The sequence below is a fragment of the Hyla sarda genome, chromosome 4, assembly GCF_029499605.1.
Source record: "Hyla sarda isolate aHylSar1 chromosome 4, aHylSar1.hap1, whole genome shotgun sequence".
In the NCBI taxonomy this organism is placed as follows: domain Eukaryota; kingdom Metazoa; phylum Chordata; class Amphibia; order Anura; family Hylidae; genus Hyla; species Hyla sarda.
Genome location: NC_079192.1, coordinates 196423535 through 196450619, shown reverse-complemented (window position 1 = coordinate 196450619; position 27085 = coordinate 196423535). Strand labels below are relative to the sequence as shown.

At 42.5% G+C, this 27085-nt stretch overlaps 1 protein-coding gene across 1 annotated transcript in view; it reads left to right on the top strand.

The window, feature by feature from the left end:
* Positions 1 to 27085, top strand: part of MKLN1 (muskelin 1) — a 53891-nt gene that overhangs the window by 1839 nt on the left and 24967 nt on the right. The window contains exons 2-8 of the mRNA XM_056573193.1: positions 9485 to 9554; positions 10675 to 10817; positions 12826 to 12914; positions 13384 to 13493; positions 15754 to 15946; positions 19776 to 19853; positions 25871 to 25936. Coding sequence (XP_056429168.1) covers positions 9485 to 9554; positions 10675 to 10817; positions 12826 to 12914; positions 13384 to 13493; positions 15754 to 15946; positions 19776 to 19853; positions 25871 to 25936 — 749 coding nt within the window. The remainder of the gene's footprint in view (positions 1 to 9484; positions 9555 to 10674; positions 10818 to 12825; positions 12915 to 13383; positions 13494 to 15753; positions 15947 to 19775; positions 19854 to 25870; positions 25937 to 27085) is intronic.

The window sequence follows — 27085 nt, the reverse complement described above, 5'->3', positions numbered from 1 at the left end:
CGCACTCATGACAGGGGCTGTTGCGCTTTAGAAATAGCGCATACGTCACAAAAGTTGACACCTTTTCAGCCATAGAATTGAATGGGGTCCGCTGCGCCTGTTAACAGTATACGTCAGCATCCTGTTTTTGGCGGGATGCCGACGCATACGATTAACGGGGGCCAAAACATAGTGTGTTCTTACCCTTGGTAGCACAGGCCCTTTAGGGTGGCATCCATTGAACATATAGGTATGCGAATGTTTCCTTAGTGTAGAAGGAGTTAGGGCTGGGTGGTATACCAGTTCATACCGAAATTTTTGTGCTGCACGATATGAATTTTAACCCATACCGCAACACTGGTTTGGCCCCTCCCCTTTGGGAATGAATGAATCAGCCCAGCGCTACGCTGTCCCCACATCGGGGAACTAATCCTATGTGACCTGCGAGCGCTGTTCTGCCCCCCCCAAATTAATTATTGGCCCAGTGCTGTCCCCATCAGGGTACTACTCACATGTCACCCGCATGCGCTGCCCTCCTCGTCCTGTTTGTTGCGGCCGCCGGTGCTGACACACTATACCAGTGGTCTCCAACCTGTGGACCTCCAGATGTTGCACAACTACAACTCCCAGCATGCCCGGACAGCCAACAGCTGTAGTTTTGCAACATCTGGAGGTCTGCAGGTTGGAGACCACTGCTCTATACTGTGCGGTATCCCTATGCCCAGGCTGCAAAAAATAAACAAAATAAACTTTAACTCCCCTCCTGTTTGTCCGGTACCGGCCGCCTCACTTGTTTCCTGGGGATGTGAACGTCGGAGAGCCGTCAGCCAATCACCGGCCGCAGCGACGTTCCACCTCGGCCGGTGATAGGCTGAGCCCACTGTCATGTAAGAAGCCGGCTTCTTACATGACAGTGGGCTCAGCCTTTCACCGGCCAAAGGCGGAACATCGCTGTGGCCGGTGATAGGCTGACGGCTCTCCGACGTTCACATCCCCAGCCTAAGGCCGACGTAGGTGAGTTAAAGTTTATTTTGTTTACCTTCTGCAGCCTGGGCATAGGGATACCGCACAGTATAGAGTGTCAGCGCAAGCGGGTGGATGTGGGCTGATAATTAATATGGAGCGGGGGGTAGGAAATAGTTATATACCGTGGAATCGCAAAAAGTTTAAAAAATACCTTGATACACACATTTGGTCATACCGCCCAGCCCTAGAAGGAGTCATAGAATATAACTATTCCTGCACTTTGTGACCTGTGGCTCCGTATAAAATAGACAAGTGTTTTACCTGACCTATGGAGAGTGCCCTCCAGTTTTCTTTGCTCTTGCATTCACCTTTCTCCTGACCTGTAAGGATTGAGCACCCTGGCATCAGCGTCCACTATACACTGAGGTAAGTACGTAGTGGCTTGGAAAAGTGCACGTTGCGGTACGGACTGATTTGTATGTGCCTGTGCCGTACTGTTTTTTGTTTATAGAATACACACTATAGTCCTGTGTATCTGCACTTCAGGTTACTCATAAAGGTCATCTAAGCTAAAAGAAATAAAACGGCAAAACATATTCTAAAACAAAATACAGTGCTCATGTTAAATCTCTCCCCTGCACCATGCTGTGGCTGTATGACAACTGTACTGGCATGTGGGCGCTGCTGCCAGCCATTGGCCAATATGACATATCATCACTTATGGACAATGAACCAGCAGGGTTGTATAAAATTCTCTGCGAATAGATGTAGCTATACCTCCTGAACAACATGATTAAGTGTTATACTTATATTGGTATGTCCTATCTATTTTATTAAGATGAGAGAGCAATCTAAAATAAGATGTCCCCAGAACAGGTTGGATTTAATCTTCCCGATATAGTCTTGTCAGCTGGGCACACTGGTAGTCCTCTGTGGGGGTTTGTTGCCTGTTAGCAATACAATACTTTATGGCTTTAAAATCTTCGTTGCAGTACGTACCCATTCACTGGAATTTCTACATGTCAATTGGTACAAAAAAAATCACGACTACTGTACAATACATATTGGAGAGATTTTAGCAAGTCTCTAACATTTGATGGAAGCTTTCAGTGTGAAAGAGAAAAAAAATTATTCAATCCAATGGTTGGAGATTTTGCTGCAGATCCACAACAAATGTACGACATATAAAAAGTTTTTGTATCTGATAGTTCCCATTTAAAAAAACCAACATAAATGTACCGTGGCATGGTTGCCTTTTAGCATTGGTCAGGAATTTATTACTCTGCAGCTCCACATCACCCCAGACCAAACTTGGAAACTTGTCTACATCTAAGCTACTTTGCTATTTATAAAGAACATGCACCACTTTGATAAATGTGAGGAAAGTACACAACGTACAGACAGACAATGGTAAAAAGTAGGGATGTCCCAATACCATTTAAGACCATGGAAGAGTACTGATCCTCTTAAGTACTTGCTGATACCAATTTTTATTTATGTAAAAGAAAATCTCCCCCCCCCCCCCCCAGATCTTCTCCCCCCCCCCCAAAAAAAAAAATTATATAAGCTATGTTGGTAGCCCCCCTATTAGGGTGCGTTGACGCGGAGTACTCGAGAAATTCTTCTTGAATTCTCCGCACATCTCCTCTGCCCATTGACTTTAATGTTTCTTCCGCTGTCCTGTTGACGCTGTAGAAATTCCTCTCATGGAATTCCAACGCTGAATTCCTTTCTGCTTGAAGAAAAAACATGTTAATTCTGCGGGCAATAGAAGTCAATGGTAAAAAAAAAATTCCGCCCAACATCGTTTTCACACGGAATTCAAGCGTAATCCAGAAAAGTAGAACTGAATAGCCTCCTCCTTCATTCCTCTTTATTTCCACATGGAAATTCTGCTTGAATTCTGCTTGATGGATAAAGTGACAGAAGGCAACAATTTCCTAACAGAAATGATTCCTCGTGAATTCCTCAGTGTGAACGCAACCTTAGTCTCCATAATAGCTTGTTGGTAGCCTCCCATATTAGCTAGACAGGAATGTATTAGCCCCTGCACCTCATTAGGTAGGCAGCGGAAGCCTCATAGTAGACAACAATTCCCCCATAGTAGGCAGCAGATGTCCCCATAGTAGGCAGCAGATGTCCCCCACATTAGGTAGCAAACAGTTCACCCTCCCCTCCCGCGTACTTACCTCCTGCTGGTCTTCTTCCCTGTTGGCTCCTGTGACTCCCTCAGCACGGCCTCTTCTGTTCTCAGCCTCTTGTGTTTGCTGGCTAAATGCAGCTGGCGGGCACGAGTAATTGACAGGGCGAGAAGCCAATGGCTCTTCACCTTGTAAAACTTCTCACCGAGCACCACATTTAACTGTAGATGCCTCATTAGTATCGCTGACATTAGCAAATGACTGGTATCGGGACCTACCTAGTAAAAACAACTTTATTTACACAGACAATTATAATTTTTTCCCAATTACGTTTCAGGTCAACAAGAAGGTTATGAATACGTTTATGGTCATGGTCAGGATTCTCTGTTGATTTTCAGCAGGTCACTTCCTATGGACTAGATTCACACTAAAAATTCTGATATAGCAGTATTTTTTTGCTGTCAATGGGATTCTGCTGCACAGTGCAAACTACAGAATTTCAGGGAGGGGGGGGGGTCTTCCACCGCTGACAATCCACCATCGAAAGAATAGTCTTGCTAATTTTTTTTTGTCTTATTCTATGTGGAATATGTTACAGTCTATGGTCAATTGGTGCCAGCTGCCTGACAGAAGTTCCGGCTCACAGAATCAGCAAAGTGGTGGAGATTTCTAAACTCTAAACCGCATGCTGTGGAAAAATCCATAGATCTTCCTCATTTAATTCAATAGAGAAGTTGTAGAAATACATTAGGCATACTGTAAAAATGTTCTGGGCATTTACCTAAACTAATTCTTAGGTGGTGCACACTTAGCTATCTCGGTACTTGTCAGACAAGCCTTCGTCACTTGAAGCTCCATTCCCAGCTAAAGTTAAAGTCCAGTGGTAACAAACTGTCTATCCTGCGGATAGGGGATAAATGCCTGATCGTGGGGCGTCCGACCATTGGGATCCCCCGCGATCTCTTGTAAGGGGCCCCGACTTAGCCCCGGGTGAGCTGCTGTGGGTGATGTGTTGCACACAGCAGGTCCGCTAGTACAAGCATGCCCCCCCCCCCCCCAATTCATCACTATGGGAGAGGTGGAGACACAGGAATAGGGATCGACCGATTATTGGTTTGGCTGATATTCACGATATTGCACATTACCGGTATCGGCAATTACCTTGCCGACTGCTGCTGCCCCATTGCCTCCCCCATCCCCGGTTTTATAATTACCTGTTCCCGGGGTCTGCGCTACTTCTGGCTCCTGCGACGTCCTGCGCTGCGTAGCGCAGTGCAAGGACGAGTGACGTCCTCAACATGACGTCACTGTCGGTGTGCACAGTCACTGCTCAGGATGCCGCTGGAGCCAGAAGTAGCGTGGACCCCGGGAACAGGTAATTATAAAACTGTGGGGGAGGCAATGGGGCAGCAGTGGTGGTTGGACCCCAGGACAGGCAAGGGGAGAGAAGTGGGCGGCGGTCTCTGGCCCCGCAAAAGCCACTGCAGTTCATTGATTTAGGGTGCGTTCCCACATGACGTATAGGCAGCATATTTCATGCTGCGCAAAATTTACAGCAGCAGCGGGAAATACACTGCGTATTCCTTGCACACTATACACACAGGGCTTTCCGGCTTCAGCCCTATGCGTGTAGTGAGTTTTGGAGGCGGGGCTGTGTGCTGGCGTGACTGACACGCGGCTCCGCCTCCAAAACTCACTGAACACATAGGGCTGCCGCCGGAAAACCCTGTGTGTATAGTGAGCAAGGAATACGCAGCGTATTTCCCACTGCTGCTGTAAATACGCTGCATATAAGCCGTGTGGGAACGCACCCTTAAAGTGCCCGCTTTAAATCATTGATCTGCAGTGGCTTCTGCGGGGCCGGGTGGGGGGAAATAGCCGATAACTTATACCGATATTCCGGTATGTTATCGGCTATTGGCCTGAAAGGTCACAAATTATCGGTATCTGCCCTAAAAAAAAAAAATCTATCGGTCGATCCCTACACAGGAACGCTGTGTCTCCACCTCTCCCATAGAGATGAATGGAGGGGGCATGTTTGTACAAGCGGACCTGCTGGGTTACGAAACATGCATTATGATAAGGGAGCAGGTCCCTGGTTCATGTTCTTTTACAAATATTAACATATTTCAGCTCAAATCTGTTGTGACAAATCCACATCAAAGTCTTCATGATTTACTACCCTTAGGGTATGTTCACACGTGTAGATTTGAAGCGCAGGATTTTCTGCTGCAGATTTCAATGTAAACTAAATGACTGAGCACAGCTTAGAACAGGATGTTTTCCTAGCGTATATATACTAAGGCTAGGTTCACACACAGTAACTTGGTCTGTATTTCTAGCCAAAACCAGGAGTGGTTGAAAATCTTTCCATTGCAGGTTTTTGTTGCGTCTGTTAAACTACTAAAAATACTGGCCTGGATTTATCAATTTGTCTGGGAGAAAATCTGTATGGTTTTGCCCATAACAACCAATCAGAGCTCAGCTTCATTTTACCTGCGTTCGTTTTTTGTTTTTATTCAAAAAGTCATTTCATAACTTTGTTAACTTGAACGTACCAGTTGTTCTGGGAAAAATTGTGTAATGTGGAAATGGTGACAAAGTGACGTATGCAAATTTATGAATGATATGCACCATTATAAAGGGGTACTCCACTGCTCAGCGTAGGCCGGTGCCGGGAGCTCTTGACATCATGCCCCGCCACCTCTATGCAAGTCTATGGGAGGGGGCGTGACATCAATCACACCTCCTTCCATAGACTTGTATTGAGGGGGCGGGGCTATGACAAAACAAGCTCCCTGCTCCAGTGTTCGGAACAGTTTGTTCCAAACGCTGTGCAGTGGAGTACCCCTTTAACCCTAGATGACGACAAAAAAGCATATTTTTACATACCAGCCAGAGATGCCCAGTGCAGCTGGATGGTAAATCTGCATGGGAATGTCAAGATGTGAAAAAAAATATTATGCAGCACGCGCCATTCTGATAAATATGAAGGCTTTTGCGGTTGGTTCTTATACTAGGGATCGACCGATATCGTTTTTTTAGGGCCGATACTGATAATCGGTGGAGGTTAGGGCTGATAGCCGATAACTTATACCGATATTCTGGTATAAGTTATCGGCTATTTATCCCCCCTCGACACCGCTGCAGGTCATTGATTTAAAGCGGGCGCTTTAAATCAATGCACTGCAGTGGCTTTTGCGGTGCCATAGGCCGCCACCACCCGCTTCTCTCCCCTACCTGTCAGGGTGGTCCGGGCCATCCTTCCGTCCTGTAGTGTCCGGCGCCATTCTGGGTGGAGGGTGAACCGGTCCGGGCTGTCCTTCTTCTCCGGGGGTCATCTTCTCCACTCCGGGCAGGCTCCGGCCTAATACGCTGCATAGACGCCGCTGCGCAGTGACGCTCGTGCGCAGCGACGCACCTGACGTCACAGCGTAGCGGCGTCTATGCAGCGTACTAGGCCGGAGCCTGCCCGGAGTGGAGAAGAGGACCCCCGGAGAAGGACAGCCCGTACCGGTTCACCCGGAATGGCGCCGGACACTACAGGACGGAAGGATGGATGGCCCGGACCACCCCCATTACGGGTAAGTTTTTCTTATTTATTTTTTTATTGACTCTGAGGGTGGGGGAGGGGCCCGACTGGTATAGCGGTATGGGCAAAAATCCATACCGGTATACCGCCCAGCACTACGGTGGGGGGTGCATCGCGGTGGGTCGGGGGGGCGGTCGCGGTGCGTGGGGCATTATCGGCTTATCGGCAAGGTAATTGCCGATACTGATAATGCCCAAAATCGTGATTATCGGCCGATAATATCGGCCATACTGATAATCGGTCGATCCCTATCTTATACTATTGATAAACTGACCTCAGGACTAGTGGGTACTGTTAAAATCAATTAACATCCTTCCCCCCCCCCCCCCCCCCCAAAAAAAAAAAAAATTGTGTTTAGGGAGTAGTGGGGTTACATATGAATCTATTCTGATAGCCCACGTAACCATACCTTTGGGTGGAATGTAATTGTTTGGTGGGTAATGCCATAATATGTCTGTCTGTATGCTGAAGTTCTAAACCTACGCATCACCCCTTACAATGCACAACTTTATTTATTTTAAGCCCGCTTTTTATATAAAAGTTCCAACACCAAAAAGCCAATTTATTTACAGAAAATCTTTCCCAACACATAATCTATGTATCCTTTTATACAAGTATGGCATTTTAATGACAAATGTGCTTTAACAAAACTGCCAGTAACTCAGACTTGACCTTGTCTGAAAGAACCGCTTTGCCTTTCCAGGTAAATAAGCTTTGCAAACAGGAAAGATTCCAAAGTTTCTTTGCAGGCGGTGCTTGCTTTTGGCTTTATTTCCCCTCATCACGTTTTGTCAGTGTGATGATAAAACTAGTCTACTAGAAATAGCTGGAGTGCGTTGCCCATATACTGTAGTAATGTTTTGTACAGCTCTAGCTCCATATATTTTCATGTAGCTTCCAGCATGTACATGACCTGGAATTAGAGCTGGGCGATATACCAGTTCACGCCGAAATTTTTGTCCTGCACTATATGAAATTTTCCCCATACTGCAATACCAGTTGAGCCCCTCGGGAATGAATGAATCAGCCCAGCGCTGCGCTGTCCCCACATCAGGGAACTAATCATACGTGACCCGCGAGCACTGTTTTTCCTCCAGCTGTGAGCCCTGCGCTCACAGCTGTCAATCAAGCAAGTGGGTCCATGACATAAGTGATGATGCATGGACACAGCAGGACTAGTATGTGTCCAAGCAGGCGGGGGAGGGGGGTGCAGGTGTTTGACTAGCTTTTTCAGTATGAAATACTGAACATTTTCTAATGAAAGCAATTGCAAAACCTATTGGTTATACATGCTTTACAACATATCAAAAGTTTTTGTATCTGACAGTGCCCATTTAATGCACAGCTGCTATTGCCAGGAACAAATGCATAGTAACTAATGCAGTTTATAATAGAAATGCAATGTTTTAAAAAATGTATTTTTTGTATCCTTTCAAATATAAATTTTTTTCCCGATATAATGCAGCATTGGTTTTTAGAGATTAACCCCTTAAGGACCCAGGGTTTTTCCGTTTTTGCACTTTCGTTTTTTCCTCATCACCTTTTAAACATCATGACTTTCAATTTTGCACATACAGACCCATATGAGGGCTTTTTGTGTTTTTTTTTATTTTTTTTTTATTTTTTTTTTTTTGCGCCACCAATTGTACTTTATAAAGACATCAATCATTTTACCACTAAATTTATGGCGAAACCAGAAAAAAAATATTTGTGGGTCAAAATTTGGAAAAACAAACAAACATTTTGTAACTTTTGGGGGCTTCCGATACTTGTCGGTAGAAATGACTCCATATCTTTATTCTGTAGGTTCTGTAGCGTTGATTTCCCTGCGGTGATGGAGCTGTACACTGCACTAACCAGCGGTACTGGCTGATAGTTCGGGGGACGCTGATCAGTTTGATGCCTACTGTGCTCGGATCCACCCAGATGTTTTTCATCGTTTTTTCCCTATATGCTAATTAAGTGCTAACTGGCACAGGCGGCATTAACTGGCACTCTGACATCACCGCCGCCGGCCACTGCGCCGCCCAGCTAATCAATATTCTTCCCCTCCCTCCACCTCTCCCTCTTCTCTGTAATGGAGAGGTGGACGGAGGGGAGGAATATTGATGAGCTGGGCGGTGGTGATGTCAGAGTGCTAGTTACCCTGCCTGTGCCAGTTAGCACTTAATTAACATATAGGGAAAAAATGAAGATATCGGCCGGGCGGCTCCAGGCACAGTAGATATCAAACTGATCAGCATCCCCTGCGCTATCAGCCAGTACTGCTGGTTAGTGCGGGTGGGGGGGGGGGGGGGCGCGGCGGGGAAGCTGACACTTTTCCTTAAGGCCAGTGCCCCTTAATAAACCTGCTGGAATGTATGGCAGAAAGTTTACTTAAGATCGACTTAAGATAAGTCGGTCATAGTAAATTCCCCCCCTGTATCTTTATGCATTAAATCTGTTAACACACATTCTATACTAAACAAAAGGGAATTGCATCAGACATCTGGATTGCGTTGTATTAAAATATAGCAAATTGTAGAACTATATAAAACAAAGTTTTTCCAGCTGGTGCAGAGAACAATGTGATCAGTTCACCTGGTACGGTTTCTGCCGGTGATGATCACTACCGAAAAGCCAATGTGTCAGATCACGAAGTGTGGGAATATTATGAGGCTCAGTTTCAATAGTGTAACAGGAAAACAGGATTTCAGGGTTAATATAGATAATGACAGAAAATGTAAAATATAGTAAAAATTCGCAAATGTTTAACACAATAGTTCATTTAAAAAATGGGCCAATGTAATTTATTTTTATTTTATAGGAATATTTTAGTTGACAAACCCAATGATCAGTCTTCACGGTGGTCTTCAGAGAGCAACTACCCTCCTCAGGTAAGGGTTTAAAGTAAGAAAAGCATTGAGACTATTTAGTGCTCAGTAATGTAACAATCTCTCCTGGGGTATGACTCTATAGGAATCATCCTATAGATTTAATTTGGGCTTTTATATCAATATGCAGGAATCGATAATTTGGCATGCTGCAAATCACAGGTTCAACCCATGCAAGAAGCAAAATGAGTTGAATTAGAAAGCTGTAAAACAGATGCGTATTTTTTGCCATATAAGACGCACTTTTTCTTCCCCAAAACTGGGGTGAAAAAGTCGGTGCGTCTTATACGGCGAATACACCCCTATCGCGACGGTCCCTGCGGCCATCAACGGCCGGGACCCGCTGCTAATACAGGACATCACCGATCGCGGTGATGCCCTGTATTAACCCTTCAGACGCGGCGATCAAAGCTGACCGCCGCGTCTGAAGGGAAAGTGAAACTAACCCGGCTGTTCAGTCGGGCTGTTCGGGACCGCCGCGATTTCACCGCGGCGGTCCCGAACAGCCCGACTGAATAGCCGGGTTAGTGCTTACAGGACACCGGGAGGGACCTTGCCTGCCTCCTCGGTGTCTTCTCCGTTCAGGGATCCCCTGTGTTGCCGGCGCTCTCCTTCCTCGTCATCACGTCGTCGCCTACGTGCATCGGCGTGCGTAACGACGTGATGGCGGCGACTGAGAGCGAGGATACCCGGCCAGCAGCAGAGACGTTCAGCAGCAGGCCGGCAGCAGAGCGATGGGGACACGGCGACAGCGATGGAGCGACATCCAGGGCAGCGGTGACGGGTCCAGAGCGGCGGGGACACGTGAGTATTACCTCCTATGCAGTGGTCTTCAATCTGCAGACCTCCAGATATTGCAAAACTACAACTCCCATCATGCCCGGACAGCCAAAGGCAGTCCGGGCATGCTGGGAGTTGTAGTTTTGCAACATCTGGAGGTCCGCAGGTTGAAGACCACTATTGGGTTCAAAATCTTAAATTTTTTAGATTTTGCACCTAAAAATAGGGTGCGTCTTATACGCCGATGCGTCCTATAGGGCTAAACATACGGTAAATGACACAGTTTAATGTATACACTGACATGTCTATACATTTCTAACTGTTTTATTGCTTCTACTCTCAGTTTCTGATACTTAAAGTTGAGAGGCCAGCCATTGTACAAAGCATCACGTTTGGAAAATATGAGAAGACTCACGTCTGTAATTTGAAAAAGTTTAAAGTCTTTGGGGGGATGAATGAAGAAAACATGACTGAGCTTCTGTCTAGGTAAGTAAGATGATATAAAAGGTCTGTACAGCAAAGCGGATGAATAAGCTACAGAAAACTAGAAGTGTCAACCTATTGTGACTGTTCTAATAGCCAGTGTGAAAATTGGAACTTAAGATTTTGATTGTGTTTATATTTATACAAATATTAAGTGTTTATACTAGAAACCTTTAACACCTTAAGGACTCAGCGTTTTTTCCATTTTTGCATTTTCATTTTTTCCTCATCACCTTCTAAAAATAATGCTTTAAAGGGGTTGTGCGCTGCCCTGGCTTTTGGGGCTCCGCTCACAGCGTCCGGAAGTTCATTACTCCGAACGCTGTGTGCGGGCTTCAGTGTTCGCGGCCGCCCCCTCGTGACGTCTCGCCCACCCCCTCGTGACGTCACGCCCCCTCTACCAAAGTCTATGGGAAGGGGGCGTGACAGCGGTCGCGCCCCCTTCCCATAGACTTTCGTTGAGGGGTTGGGCGAGAATTCGCGAGGGGCCGGGCGTGACGTCACGCCCGGCAGCTGCGAACACGGAAGCCCGCACACAGTAATGAAGCTCCGAAAGTCAGGTCAGCGCACAACCCCTTTAAATTTTGCACCTAGAAATTCATATTATGGCTTATTTTTTGCGCCACCAATTCTACTTTGTGGTGAAATTTGTCATTTTACCAAAATAGCCACGGTGAAACGGAGAAAAAATTAATTGTGCGACAAAATTGAAGAAAAAATGTCAGTTTGTAACTTTTGGGGGCTTCCGTTTCTACGTAGTAAATTTTTCGGTAAAAATGACACCTTCACTTTATTCTGTAGGTCCATACGATTAAAATGATACCCTACTTATATAGGTTTGATTTTGTCGTACTTCTGAACAAAATCATAACTACATGCAGGAAAATGTATATGTTCAAAATTCTCATCTTCTGACCCCTATAACTTTTTTTTATTTTTCCGTGTACGGGCCGGTATGAGGACTCATTTTTTGCGCCGTGATCTGCAGTTTTTAGCGGTACCATTTTTGTATTGCTCTGACTTTTTGATTGCTTTTTATTCATTTTTTCATGATATAAAAAGTGACCAAAAATACGCTATTTTGGACGTTGGAATTTTTTTTGCGCGTACGCAATTGACCGTGCGGTTTAATTAATGATATATTCTTATAGTTTGGACATTTTACCCACGTAGCGATACCACATTTGTTTATTTTTATTTACAGTTTTTTTTTTATGGGAAAAGGGGGGTGATTCAAACTTTTATTAGGGAAGGGGTTAAATGACCTTTTTATTATCATTTTTTTTTTTCCCTTTTTTTTCTTGCAGTGTTGTAGCTCCCATAGGGGGCTAGAACACTGCACACACTGATCTTTTACATCGATCCCTGCCAAGCCATAGCTTTGCCTAGATCAGCGTTCTAGGGGCTCGATTGCTCAAGCCTGTAGCTCAGGCTTGGAGCAATCAAACGCCGATCGGATGCGACGGAGCAAGGTAAGGGGGCCTCCGCTCGTGTCCTAGCTGATGGGGACATTGCGATTTTATCGCGATAGTCCCGATCAGCCCGACTGAGCTGCCGAGAAGCTTTTACTTTCGTTTTGGACACGGCGATCAACTTTGATCGCCGCGTCTGAAGGGTTAATAGCGCGTGGCACAACGATCTGTGCGCGCGCTATTAGCCTAGGGTCCCGGCTATAATTAGCAGCCAGGACCGATCCGGTATGATGCGGGGTCTCGGCGTGACCCCGTTTTAAATACCGGGACCGGGCGCAGGGTGTCCGTAAGAGGTTAAAGTTAAATAAATATACTATTTTGAATATACATTCCTATTACTGGTTAAAGGGGTTGGCAGCCTCTCTTGTTCCCCTATAGCCACGTGTATGGCTGCTCCCAGTCTCTAATGTGGTTCCCTTCCTGTTGCTGAGGCCCAATATGTAGAGTGCTGCTACCCAATGACTGGCTGAGGTAGGACACTGCTATGATAAGTTTATTCTTTCTCACTAACCATTGTATACAAATGTTTCCTATTTTAGCGGCCTGAAGAATGATTACAACAAGGAGACTTTCACATTGAAGCATAAAATTGATGAACAGATGTTCCCTTGTCGTTTCATTAAAATAGGTATATTTCATTATTGAGGCCTTCTGTCTGATATTGGTTTTAAAATTTGCATTACTTTGTTGGTAGGCATAGGAAGGATTGCTGACAGGGATTACAGATTTATTTTATCTTTTTATTTAAAGCTGTCTATTTTTTGTGTGTGTGTGTGTGTGTGTGTATGTATAGATAGAGAGATAGATAGATAGGACTGTATGTAATATAGGTCATGGGTGCCAGGTCACCATGGTGACTAGAAAGCATGGCTGAGGAATGGTGCTCATAGACTGAATGATAAAAATGTAGCCAAGTATAGCTGCCACTAGAGGATACATGCTGCATATGTTATTATATTGCTACTATTTAAGCTGCATAAATGTGTGTGTTGCGCTCCACTTTTTGGGTAGGATTGTTAAATGTTTTTTGAACTGTAGCTTTCAATTTCAGCATGTCAGAATGCTTTGATATTAATGTAATATTTGTATTGTTCTAGTGCCTCTGTTGTCGTGGGGTCCAAGTTTTAATTTTAGTATTTGGTATGTTGAAATCAATGGCATTGACAATCCAGATGTTGTACAACCCTGTCTTCATTGGTACAGCAAGGTAGGTGTGCATTTGAGCATTTGCGTGTATGACAGTGTATCTGGCAGTGCTTGCTTTGTTTACATTATGGGACATTACAGTGGCAATGATATAGCTAGCACACAGCCCACGTACAATGTAGGATTACACTGGAAAGTATGTTGTGCACATCTGTGAAACAATAAATTCATAAGGCTTTTTATGTGGCCCCTATTCATCTGAACACACTAGACATGCAGTTTTCATGTTGGAGAAAAATAGCACATAGTGTTGGAGCCCATGTTTTCAGGTAGGCAGGAGAAAAATCAAACAAGAAAAGGGGGTTTGGAATAAGCGCTACTGCTGTTTGGGAAAGAATTCATGACTCCACGGTAGCACAGGACAGTTTATTGAATTTCAAGTAAAAGGACTACACGTTTCGGCACTAGCAGGTGCCTTCCTCGGATCCACAAAACAATTGATACATAGCATCCTGTAGCCTGTGTAGTGCTAGGGTGGCATCCTGGACCCCCTTTTTCTTCGATTTTCTCCTGCCTCCATTGTTTCCATACCCTTGCGGATAAGGATAGGGCATTCGAGCTGCACAACTGCCCTTACCCTGCACCCTTCCCAAGTGAGGTGCTGTCATTGCTGATAACCCCAGCGAGACATCACATTACTTTGGGTGCAGTGGGTGTTTTATCATCCAACTGCTTCCCTACTACACACTAGAAAACGCCCCTCCTTTTTTACTTCTTTCTCACATGTTTTCAGGTACTAATAGTCCACTTTGTCACCCTAATAAGAGAATTAAGTCACCTGACTTCTGCATAAATGAAGCACTACCTTTGCAGGAAAATCCATGTGGATATTGGGCCTGTACTGTTGCTGACATACTGCAGATGTCACACTTTACGAGGTAACAAATGTGCGACAAAATCTGTCGCTGTAAGTCTCTTACATCTGTATATACCCTAGGACGGGGGTGGTGGCGTTGGGACGGAAAGGGGTCACAAACAGCTTCTTTTTGTTATAGCTTTTCATTGGTTTTGGAGCCAAAGCCAGAAGTGGGGAAATATAGACGAGGAACTTATAAATCTCCTTACTGCTGGATCCGCTTCTGGCTTTGGCTTCAAATACTGAAGGAAAAGCTACTACAAAAAGCTGTGTGTGAGACCCCCATCATGTAGTGTCAATTTCCACATGAAAAACCACAAGTTATTACATTGAAAAATCTCTTCCATTGTCGTCAATAAAAGACTGGGAACCGTAACAAAAAGTAAAATGTCACTACTTTCCGCCCCTTTGAAGTCACGACCCCAAAACTCCCTGCTGCTGCTCATGGCTCAGCAATGCACATGGGAATGTCTTTCTTATTTCCTCTCTATTTTCTATAAATATCTATACATATCTAGACATTATAGATAATTTGGAGTAGCCATATTAGTCCAGTGATGCAAAATCACAGAATGTTGCAGAATCTTGTAATACCTTTTCATTGGACTAACTGTATTATGTAGAGACGAGCTTTCAGGAATCCTCCCTTTAGCAAAAAAATCTGCACATGCTAGATCTCACAAATATGCAACGGATGTGGAGAATTCACACTAAGTTGAGTCATGAATTGTCTATCTATAGAACCGTAGTCTACGTAGAAAAGGATGAGAAGGGGGGGGGGGGAATCATAAAAAAATAATTTTCGCAGAAATTACTTTTTCTTTTACGTTTTTGAAGTTTCCTTTCAGTATCTTTATTTTATGGTCATGTATGGAGTGACCTGTTTGGGTAAAATGGTGCCCAAATGGGGTGCAATGAAGCGATCTGATTGGTTGCTATAGGCAACTTTTCCTCTGGACAGGTTTTGATAAATCTCCCCCTATATCTATATATCAATCTATCTTGTCCTATATGGGTGTGATTCCTTACAGATCAAAGGGTCATAATGTGGAATAGTTTCTCTAAAGCCATAAAAGACAACACGCAGACATCACCTACTTGTTTTCTTTATCCCATTTTTTATTTTAGTTGCATTACCAACTCAGATCGCACTGGTATCATAGCTAAAATGAATATTGAAATGGGGTACTTTAGGGCTCCAATATTTACCGCAAAAATAGATCTACTGACGTGTTTTTGCAATCAAAAATACTGTAAAGACTGACTGACTAAAACCCAGGAGGAGTCTCTGGATGCAAATGTGAACAGAGCATACTTTTAATATTGATGCACTTACTGGTCTTGTCAAGTTGCAGTTGTTTTTGTTTTATAGTAAGTATGCTCATTCTTCTCCTTGTTCCAGTAGTACCGTGAACAAGAAGCCATTCGCCTTTGTCTAAAGCACTTCCGTCAGCACAACTACACAGAAGCATTTGAATCCTTACAGAAGAAGACGAAAATAGCTTTAGAGCACCCAATGTTAACAGAGTTGCATGACAAGCTAGTACTGAAAGGAGACTTTGATGGCAGTGAGGAGCTAATTGAAAAAGCCGTAAATGGTAATACCATGTTTTTGTCTTTTTTTACTCTGCTAGACGTGATGTTTTAAAAACGCTTAATATTCGAGCAGATTTATCACGCTGTCTTATAGTAAGATTTTTTTTGTTAAAACCAATCACAGCTCATCTTTCATTTAACCAAAGTGAAATGAAGGCTAAGCTGGGATTGCTTGCTGTGGGCAACAGAGAGCGATAAATCTCTCCCAATATTTTTATAGCACCAACATGTTCCGCAGCACTTTACATATACAGTACACTAATCTTCAAATGAAATAAAGAATTGAGGAACCTGCTTGCAAAAGCTAACAGCATATGTGGGACTGAGACAAAAGGCTGAGAGGACTTTTTCTACAATGGTTAAAGGGGTACTCCGGTGAAAAACTTTAATTATTTTAAATGAACTGGTGCCAGAAAGTTAAAAAGATTTGTAAATTTCTTCTATTAAAAAAATCTTAATCCTTTCAGTACTTTTTAACAGCTGTTTGCTACAGAGGGAAAATCGTTATTTTTGGAATTTATTTTGTGTTGTCCACGGTGCTCTCTGCTGACACCTGATGCCCGTATCAGGAACTGTCAAGAGCAGGAGAAAATCCCCATAGCAAACCTATGCTGCTCTGGACAGTTCCGGACATGGACAGAGGTGTCAGCAAAGAGCACTGTGGACAACACACAAAATAAATTAAAGAATTTCCTCTGTAACATACAGCTGCTAAAAAGTACTAAAAGGATTAATATTTTTTAATAGAAGTAATTTACAAATCTGTTTAACTTTCTGCCACCTGTTAATTTAAAAACATTTTTTTTTCCACCGGAGTACCCCTTTAAGCCCTCTTTTATAAAATGGGGTAATGCAAATGAATATAGTTGAAATGGTCACTAGCCATTATCTTTGTGAGCAGGTTTAAGTGCATGTAGTGTAGGGGCACATTCTAAATGAAATGTGGGGTATTAGTGATAGTTGGGTTAACTGGTAAGGGAATCTAAAAGCCTGTCTAAATAGTAAGGGTACTTTCACACAAACTTATTTTGTTACAGATTTTCTGCTGCACGTTTTATTGTTGACATACAATTAAATATGCAGTATAAAATCTACAGCACAATACGCACGTGACCGTACCCTAAGGGTTCGTTCACATGTGCGGGTTACTCACAGTGGAAAATCCGCCGCAGACTCCCATTGAGGTCAATATAATTTGCTGCAGAAATTCCACTGTGGTAAATCCTACAGCGGGTAAACCGCGCCTGTGAGAACATACCCGTAGCTGATCTTCCGAGATAGCGGAAATATCTGGTGTAGCACGAATAGTCTTGGAAGGCAAGGTTCCGGTTTTGGAGGAAGTTAGAATAAAAAAAAAAAGTAATTGGTAAAATGTAGTATGGTGCTGGCACAGAGCTTTGTGTCTAAAAATAAGTTTGATTTGTATTGATCTGGATGGGCAACCAGTACAGTGACAGGCACAGGGAGGACGCATCAGCAATGCAGCTAGACGTGCAGGTTCAAACTACTGTACATTTGTGTTTATATTTAACTATGTTTTATATGGCTGCTGCATGCCGTACAATCCATTCCTCTTTGAGTCACATATTTACTAAATGAAATAACAGTTTTGATGCATACTTTGAGTGTAATGAAACACAGTAAAAGGTAAACACAAAACAGTGTGAACATAGCCATAGGATGGTCAGGGCTTGTAGACTTGTTTCCATGGGCTTTACCTGCACTAACCACTTGTCCAAATACTGTAGTAAAACAGCATGCTTTTATTGGTGCATGGCACAAATGGCAGCATGCACTCACATCCTAAAACAAATGTATTAAAGGTAAACCGTCAGCAAGTTCACACAGACTATACACAATACACTGGGTTATAGTGTGGGGGAACAGGAGTCCATACAGGGGTCACTTACAATTTTTTGTTGGACTGCCGAGTTTTGGGGGGCAGGCTTAGGCACCTTCCTCCGGGACCCAAAGTATGACTGCCGGCAGGGGGGGGGGGGGGGAATGCCTGCAGAGCGCATCTCATGGGGGTGAAGTACGGGACTTTACAAGACAAAAACTCTGCAACCCAACAAAAAATTTAAGTGACCCCTGTATGGACTTCTGTTCACCCACACTATAACCCAGTGTGTTGGTTTTAGTGTGGGTGAACTTGCTGACAGTTTTCCTTTTAAAGGGGTACTCCACTGGAGAACATTTTTCTTTAATTCAACTGGTGCCAAAAAGTTAAACAGATTTGTAAAAATCTTAATCCTTCCAGTATTTATCAGCTGCTATTTGCTCCACAGGAAGTTTTTCTTTTTGGATGACCACAATGTTCTCTGCTGACACCTCTGTCCAAGTCAGGGACTGTCCAGGGCAGGAACAAATCCCCCATAACAAACCTCTCCTGCTGACTTGGACAGAAGTGTCAGCAGAGAGCACTGGTCAGACAGAAAGGAAATCAAAAAAGGAAAGAACTTCCTGTGGAGCAGATAGCAGCTAAGTACTGGAAGGATTGAGATTTTTAAATAGAATGAACTTACAAATCTGTAACTTCTTGGCTAGTTAAAGAAAAATGTTTTCCAGCAGATTACCCCTTTAAGATGACACATGCATCTGACAATTGAGGTCTACCAGTACTGCATAGAATGCTTCTTCAACATACTGGAAAGTTTAGTTTTCTTCTAATATAGGAAATAATGCCCCCTTTCTAGTGAGTCAGTGGACGGGAAGGTATACTGGAAACTTTAGGTGTTAGAAAGATCTTTGTCTATGGCTGCAATATTTTTAGTATCAAAATAGAATACTATTAAAGCAGAACGCTGCAGTCTATTGGGACTGTTATCATGAAGAATGTTACTGATAAGACAAGGAGATAATACCAAGTGTTACTTTTCCTGACCTAGTTTTTCCAATCTAATCTGTCAAAGTAACTGAATGTTAGACTGTATTCACATCATTTTTATGTTTAAAGCAAAAAGAGCCACTTAATTTTACCCTAAGGAAACTGCTCTAGGAGACCATTAACATTGAGAACTGGATATGTTCAAATCCTGGGTACAGAACGCTAACATACAGCTACACTACTTGTGTAGGAATTTATTATTTATATATATATATATATATATATATATATATATATATATATATATATATATATATATATTATATAATATATAATATATATATAATATAATTTTTTTTTTATGGACAGCAGCCTTGTTGTAATAGTATATTCAGGGAGCCTAGGGTCTTTGAAATATAAGCAAGGTTTACTTTTTCAAGGACAATGGGTAGAAATATTAAATGCTATATACAGGGAAGAGTGGTGCAGTTGCCCAGTAGCAATTAGACTGCTTCTTACATTTCTAAAAGGCCCAACAAATTGTAGCTGTGCTACTATAAAGGGGTCCACTGTCCATAGGCTGCTATTCCTCTTCTACTGAAACTTTTATCATGTTATATACTTCTAGACAAGCCTTTTAAAGACCACAGCCACTAATAATTAAAATACAATATTTAACATTAAAGTCAGCCGAACTTGCCAATCTTGACAGGCCCGTCTGACTTTTTAGTATGTATGGAGGGTGTCCCAACTGCCAACAGATGTCAGGGGTGAAGAATAAAGAAGATTTCAGTATGCCTGATATTTTGTTTCCGAGGCTGTCTAGCTAGTGCCAGATATTCCCTAAAAAAAAAACCTCATTGCTGACTTTCCCTTCACTATTTTGCATACAGGCTTACTCAAATAAGTTATCATTTATGTATGGGCAGGTCAATAGTATTATGTGCTTTCTTCTTCCTTGGTTCTATATGATGCAATACTTATTTATTTATTTTTTTTCTCAGATGGACTTTTCAGCCAGTACATCAGTCAGCAAGAATACAAACCACAATGGAACCAAATAATTCCAAAAAGCATTAAAGGTAACAATAACTTGGTTGTGTACATAGGTGATACTAACTGTACATAGTTCAAAGGAGTGCAGCACCCACTGTAGGTGCACATTAATAGAGATTCTTTGTCTGTTATTTTTACTGTTTTAGGATGGAGTGCAGCATAAACCTAAGCTAAAAAATTTGGAGAAATAAAATCACCTTTTTTGTCTGTAATATATTGTACACGTCCCTAGAGATCTAGGGAGAATTTGTTACTTAAAAGAAAGAACTTAGAGTACCTCTTATGATCTTGTTAAATGTTATAATCCTCCCAGTTCACTGCCCCCATCATGATAAACCACCCCCGGCCTTTATTTTTATTATTTATTATTTTTCTACCTTGATATTGCTACATTTTCTGCTCAGTCTGTCAGATTCACGGACTAGGAAGCGGCGTTACCCAGCAGGCGTGACATAATCTGAAGCCATGCAGGGGAGCACTTCCTCTCCACTCTGCTACACACAGCCCATAGCAGTTCAGTGTGAGATGAGCTATGATTGGCTAAGGCTGCACACACCCCCTTCAGCATTTCCTGATTTTGGACTTCTGCCAGGCCAGCAGGAGTCCAAATTCTGTGCAAGAGATGGGGGGAAATGTGCTCTGGACAAGTAGGGAGGCGCCTAGTGGCAGTTTTTTTTTTTTTAAACACAAATAAAACATAGAAAACAAACAGACAGACAAAAAAACAGATTTTTTATTTACCATAAGGAGTGCAATAGCAAAAAATTTTTTGAGTGCCCATTTAAGTAAAATAAACAACCAGGATCATGGTACAGAGATGTGTACTAGTTAGTACTAAAGTACGTAAATGCAGTTCTTCACATAAGCAATAGCAGGCATTAGATAAAGGTATAATATAACAGTGGCCACCCGCAACTGTGTGCATAAAGTTTAACCTTACAGGAAGTGTTCTAGGATGTGTGGTGAGGAGATCAAAGGCGGCCACACATGGCTGCAGGATTTCTCAGTCCCTTCTAGGTAAGCAGTAGCTCTCATATATGAATAGGCTAGAGAGAAATCAACTCCGGCAGTGGAAAAGAGATTGTGGATTCACGAGTCACCAGGAGTTTAGCAATAACTTAGATTTTACATACTAATGGCCTATTATATGGAGGAATATATTGTATACCCACTAATAGCAAAGCCAATTTGGATATAAATACCGGGAATGTTGGACATAAATCACGAAGAAGAGACTCCCAAAATGTAAAAAGGATAGGGTAAAGTACAGTGGGACAAAAAAGTATTTAGTCAGCCACCAATTGTGCAAGTTCTCTCACTTAAAAAGATGAGGCCTGTAATTTTCATCATAGGTATACCTCAACTATGAGAGACATAATGATAAAAAAAATCCATAAAATCACATTGTCTGATTTTTAAAGAATTTATTTGCAAATTATGGTGGAAAATAAGTATTTGGTCAATAAGAAAAGTTCATCTAAATGCTTTGTTATATACCCTTTGTTGGCAATGACAGAGGTCAAACATTTTCTGTAAGTCTTCACAAGGTTTTCACACACTGTTGCTGGTATTTTGGCCCATTCCTCAGTGCAGATCTCCTCTAGAGCAGTGATGTTTTGGGGCTGTCGCTGGGCAACACAGACTTTCAGCTGCCTCCAAAGGTTTTCTATGGGGTTGAGATCTGGAGACTGGCTATCCATTCCAGGACCTTGAAATGCTTCTTACGAAGCCACTCCTTCGTGGCCCGGGCGGTGTGTTTGGGATCATGGTCATGCTGAAAGACCCAGCCACGTTTCATCTTCAATGCCCTTGCTGATGGAAGGAGGTTTTCACTCAAAATCCCACGATACGTGGCCCCACTCATATTTTTTTTTTCCCCTTTACACTGATCAGTAATCCTGGTCCCTTAGCAGAAAAACAGCCCCAAAGCATGATGTTTCCACCCCCATGCTTCACAGTAGGTATGGTGTTCTTTGGATGCAACTCAGCATTCTTACTCCTCCAAACACGATGAGTTGAGTTTTTACCAAAAAGTTCCACTTTGGTTTCATCTGACCATATGACATTCTCCCATTACACTTCTGGATCATCCAAATGCTCTCTTGCAAATTTCAGACGGGCCGCCCGGACATGTACTGGCTTAAGCAGGGGGACACGACTGGCACTGCATGATTTTGAGTCCCTGGCTGCGTAGTGTGTTACTGATGGTAGCTTTTGTTACTTTGGTCCCGGCTCTCTGCAGGTCATTCATTAGGTCGTCGTGCCCAACCCGCCCCACCCCCCCGTGTGGTTCTGGGATTTTTGCTCACCATTCTTGTGATGATTTTGATATCACGGGGTGAGCCCCAGATCGAGGGAGATTATCAGTGGTCTTGTATGTCTTCCATTTTCTAATAATTGCTCCCACAGTTGATTTCTTCACGCCAAGCTGCTTGCCTATTGCAGATTCAGTCTTCCCAGCCTGGTGCAGGTCTACAATTCTGTTTCTGGTGTCCTTTGACAGCTCTTTGGTCTTGGCCATAGTGGAGTTTGGAGTGTGTCTGTTTGAACGTGTTATCAGTATAAAAGACACCTGTCCACAACCTCAAACAGGTGCTATTAAAGGGGTACTCCGGTGGAAAACTTTTTATTTTATTTTTGCCGGAGATCGCTAGGACGTATGCATACGTCCAAATGCGCGAACGTGTCGGATGCTTGGACGTATGCATATGTCCTATAGCGGGAAGGGGTTAAGAGTCTCCTCTGTCCTCCACTTGTTACCTGTATTAACTCCTGTGGAAATTATTATTATTTTAATTTTTTTTTAATCAACTGGTGCCAGAAAGTTAAACAGATTTGTAAATTACTTCTATTAAAATATCTTAATCCTTCCAGTACTTATTAGCTGCTGAATACTACAGAGGAAATTTTTATTTTTTTTGGAACACAGATCTTTGCTGACATCACGAGCACAGTGCTCTCTGCTGACCCCTCTGTCCATTTTAAGAACTGTCCAGAGTAGGAGAAAATCCCATTGCAAACATATGCTGCTCTGGACAGTTCCTAAAATGGACAGAGGTGTCAGCAGAGAGCACTGTGGTCGTGATGTCAGCAGAGAGCACGGTGTTACAAAAAGAAAAGAATTTCCCCTGCAGTATTCAGCAGCTAAGTACTGGAAGGATTAAGATTTTTTAATCGAAGTAATTTACAAATCTGGTGCCAGAAAGCTAAACAGTTGATTTAAAATTTTTTTTAAAATAATCATAATTTCCACAGGAGTTAATACAGGTAACAAGTGGAGGACAGAGGAGACTCTTAACCCCTTCCCGCTATAGGACATATGCATACATCCAAGCATCCGACACGTTCGCGCATTTGGACGTATGCATACGTCCTAGCGATCTCCGGCACTGCCGCGGGCAGCGTAGGAGATTGGCGACGGGACCTGGCCGGAGTCCCGCCGCAGCTGCCGGTGCCACGATCGCGCCGGTCCTGGCAGCATTAACCCCCTAGATGCCGTGATCAATCCTGATCACGGCATCTATGGTGTTGACAGGGGGAGCGCTCTCCCCTGTTAACCAACGGCGGCGCCGTGAAACGATTGCGGGTCGCCATTGGTTGCTATGGCAGCAGGAGGTCAGATCAGAGGCTGGATCGCACAGGCTGTAGTGTGTGCAGCTCATCAGGTCATACTGTGCTGCAGTACAAATGTATTGCAGCATAGTATAATCTGTAAAAAATAAAATGTTCTTCAATAAAAGTATGAACTTAGAAAGCCATATAAAATGGGTATCGCCATGATCGTACTGAGCCACAGAATAAATATAACATCACTTTTACCGCACAGTGTACATCATAATAAAAAAAAAATTTAAACGCCAGAAATTTTCCAGTTTTTCACAATGTTTTGAAGTTTTTCAAAAAAAATGCTGCATGTGTCAACAAAAATGCACCACTTATATAAAGTACAATATGTCACGAAAAACTCTCAGAATCGCTCTGCTCAGAAAAAGCGTTCTAAAGTTATTACCATTTAAAGAAAGACAATGTGATTTTATGGATTTTTTTTTCTCATTATGTCTCATAGTTGAGGTATACCTATGATGAAAATTACAGGCCTCTCATCTTTTTAAGTGGGAGAACTTGCACAATTGGTGGCTGACTAAATACTTTTTTGCCCCACTGTATATGTCACAGTGTCCCCCTCTGGCCACACTGCCTCCAGCACAGCGGGAAAGAGTCTGGGTTGGATAGTTTGAAGGTGAGATGGGGTAAGGTACCAATGTCATCAGCACTGCTTCTATATAGTTTCCAGGAGAAACAGATTTTTTTAAATTCTTTTGGTTCTTCCCAGTCTGTGTGTGACAGGAGGTAGAGGACTGTGTGAAGGGGAATAGGCACTAGGCTAAGTTTACATCTGCACTATTTGCGCTTTTTTTTTGTTCTTTCATAGAACAAGCAAACCAAAAATAACAGCAGTGCTGGCCCTGTTACATGGTGGACAAGAATGGTGCCTTACAGACCTTATTGGCTATAATGAGGTCTTTTTGGGTTTCCACATGCTGTCTGTCATTTTACTGGAATAAATAGCACTTCATCACTATTCTTGGCTTTGATGGAATTAGCATTTAAGGCTGGGTTCACATACAAAACCAGGAGTGGAATAGGCACAAAGAAAAAAAACTAATGTAAATGTTTGAACCCTGTCCTGGATTTAACTATAAACATACTGACCAAGATGAGCTCCGAAGTGAGGACCAAATACTGACCAACCCAAACTAATGGCATCTCCTATACCAATATGAACTTGGCCTTAGACTGACTTGTTCCTAATTGCAGATAGGACAATGTTGGAAGGCCTATGTTGCAGCAAGTTGTCTGCTATCCAAGGATAAAATCCCAAATCTCTTTACGTGCTCCAAGCCTTGTAGGGGGGAATGTGTATATTTTGGGGTGGGTGAGTGGGGGATGTCAAAGGTAAATGCTTGTAGCATATGTAAGTATCTTTTTATCTATTACAATGTAAAAACCAAGGGATGTTTCTGTGGAAAATGTTGTATTTTTTGTTTGATAAGCAAATAAACGAATGTAGAATTTGGCTTTGTGTTCTATTTAGAAAGGGTTGTCTTGGTCTAACAAATAGTTTGTTGAAGTAAGTACACTATGTGCTCACAATGTGTAAGCATTTGATTTAGTGATATACTCCCTTTTTTTCTTAGTTTAAAACATTCTAACCATAAAGTCTATAAGGATAATAGGAAGATAATAGGAAGGGTGAAATTATTTGTTCATCTAACAGTGCTCAGTAAAGTCATACTAGTGAAAAATAGAGCTTTTATTTGACTTCTAAGGGGGTCTGTCTTAATTTTGTTATTGTGTTCATGATAGCTCTATGTGAAGTTACAGCTTTGTTTTTTACTTTATTTACTTATACAAACCTTTAAGTTAAATGACAACTCTGAGTATACAGAATGTTACTCTGCCCCTAGACATCTTATCTCCTATCCAAAGATGCCTGATCGTGGGAGGTCCCGCCACTGGGGACCCCTGCGATCTCTGCTGCGGCACCCCAGACGTCCGGTGCACGGAGCTTACTTTGCGTTGCGGGGCAGAGGCTCGTGACCTCACGGTCACGCCTCGCTCGTGACGTTACAGCCATGTCCCCTTGAATGCAGGTCAATGGGTGTGGCCGTGATATCACGAGCCTCTGTGGCTGCACCCGACACTCAAAATAAATAAAAAATGGCGGGTGCAGCAGGAAGATCGCGAAGGTCCCTGGCGGCAGGACCCCCACGATCAGACATCTAAATGGGAAGTTGTTTTTTCTTGCACTCTGCAGAACAGAGAGATGCTTTAACTCTGTATATGCATGGAATTTAGAATGATTGGGAAAAACATAGTCTAGCAACAAAAAAAATCTTTATTGGTATATTGCTGTAATGCTTTATATTTCAGAGGGCACGTTTACAGAATAAGAAACTGAGGAATGGGGGCCCTGCTAACAATTACTAAGGAAGTTGTTTTGTTTTTGTTAATGCTAAATACTCTTTACATCTTATTTTAGGAGATGGAGAGGACAGCCGCCCAGGAATGAGAGGAGGACATCAGATGGTCATTGATGTTCAATCTGGTTAGTAAAATTTAGTATTAGAGGTTATCCCTGCTCAAGAAATTGTGAGATTTTCCTATGGCTTGAGTCTTACATTAGATTTAACTCCACAATCTCTATCCTTTGGCGTCCTTAGCAACAGAACAGCCAATGATGCATATTTATTTCTAAGCTGTTTAAAGGTCTATTCGAAAATAAAAATGCCTTTTAATTTTCTTATTAAAATAAAATGTTACATTTTAATAGAGCTGTGTGTTTTCACACAAACTGAAAACAAAAATAAAATGTTTTATTTCTAAAAGTGTATATTATAAGACTGCTTGAATAAATGATTATATCTGATCAGTGAATACATTGTGCATACACAGTAATGATACAGAGACATAAAAGATGACCTACTACAACCGACTCTCTACTCTAAATTTTCCTTCTTTGTCAAGGCACCTTAAAGCAATGTAGATGTATTTTGGAGAGGTTATCTTTCTAGGTCAAAATAATGAATATATATCCCATCTGAATCTGCGTGTCTTGGGAATCAACAGTATTTTTTTTTTCTTAGTCTAAATAGAAGCATAATGGACAGTATTTGTCCAGGTATGCCAATCCCTTTCAGATTTAACCCAGTAAAACATAACGACCTTCATAGTTCAATTGTTAAAATAGGATGTGTTTTTTTTTTTTTAGTTACTGTTACAGGTTGATTCAAAAAGATGCAAAATTATATCCTGCATTTATAACATAACGGTCCAACATTCTGGTAAAGTTTCATTCAGGTATGGGCAAATATCCCAAAGAAAATGTGGCATTGTTCCGTAATGCTGATAGAGGAAGCTCTGCCAAATATAGTTTATATGTGACAAGCTATTCCTTTAACATGTCCAGGTAGGATTGGCCAGTGACAGTATCCTTGAGCACCAGCTCATTGCACGGAACACATTTATATTGAGTGCGGCACATGATTTTTCTACCCTCGTATTTTAATGTTGTGGTGATTGACCTTTCCACTGGTGAAAGAGAGCCTAATCGCCGAACACCAGCCTGTCAGTGAATTCATTCTCTTCCAAAAAGTCCTGAAAGTCAATGCAAACAGTCATAGGTGGGAACTTATCGGGTTTAGAGCTTTTTTTGGTCTAGAAAAGTCGCAGAAAATCTGTTGTGCAAAATATGTGT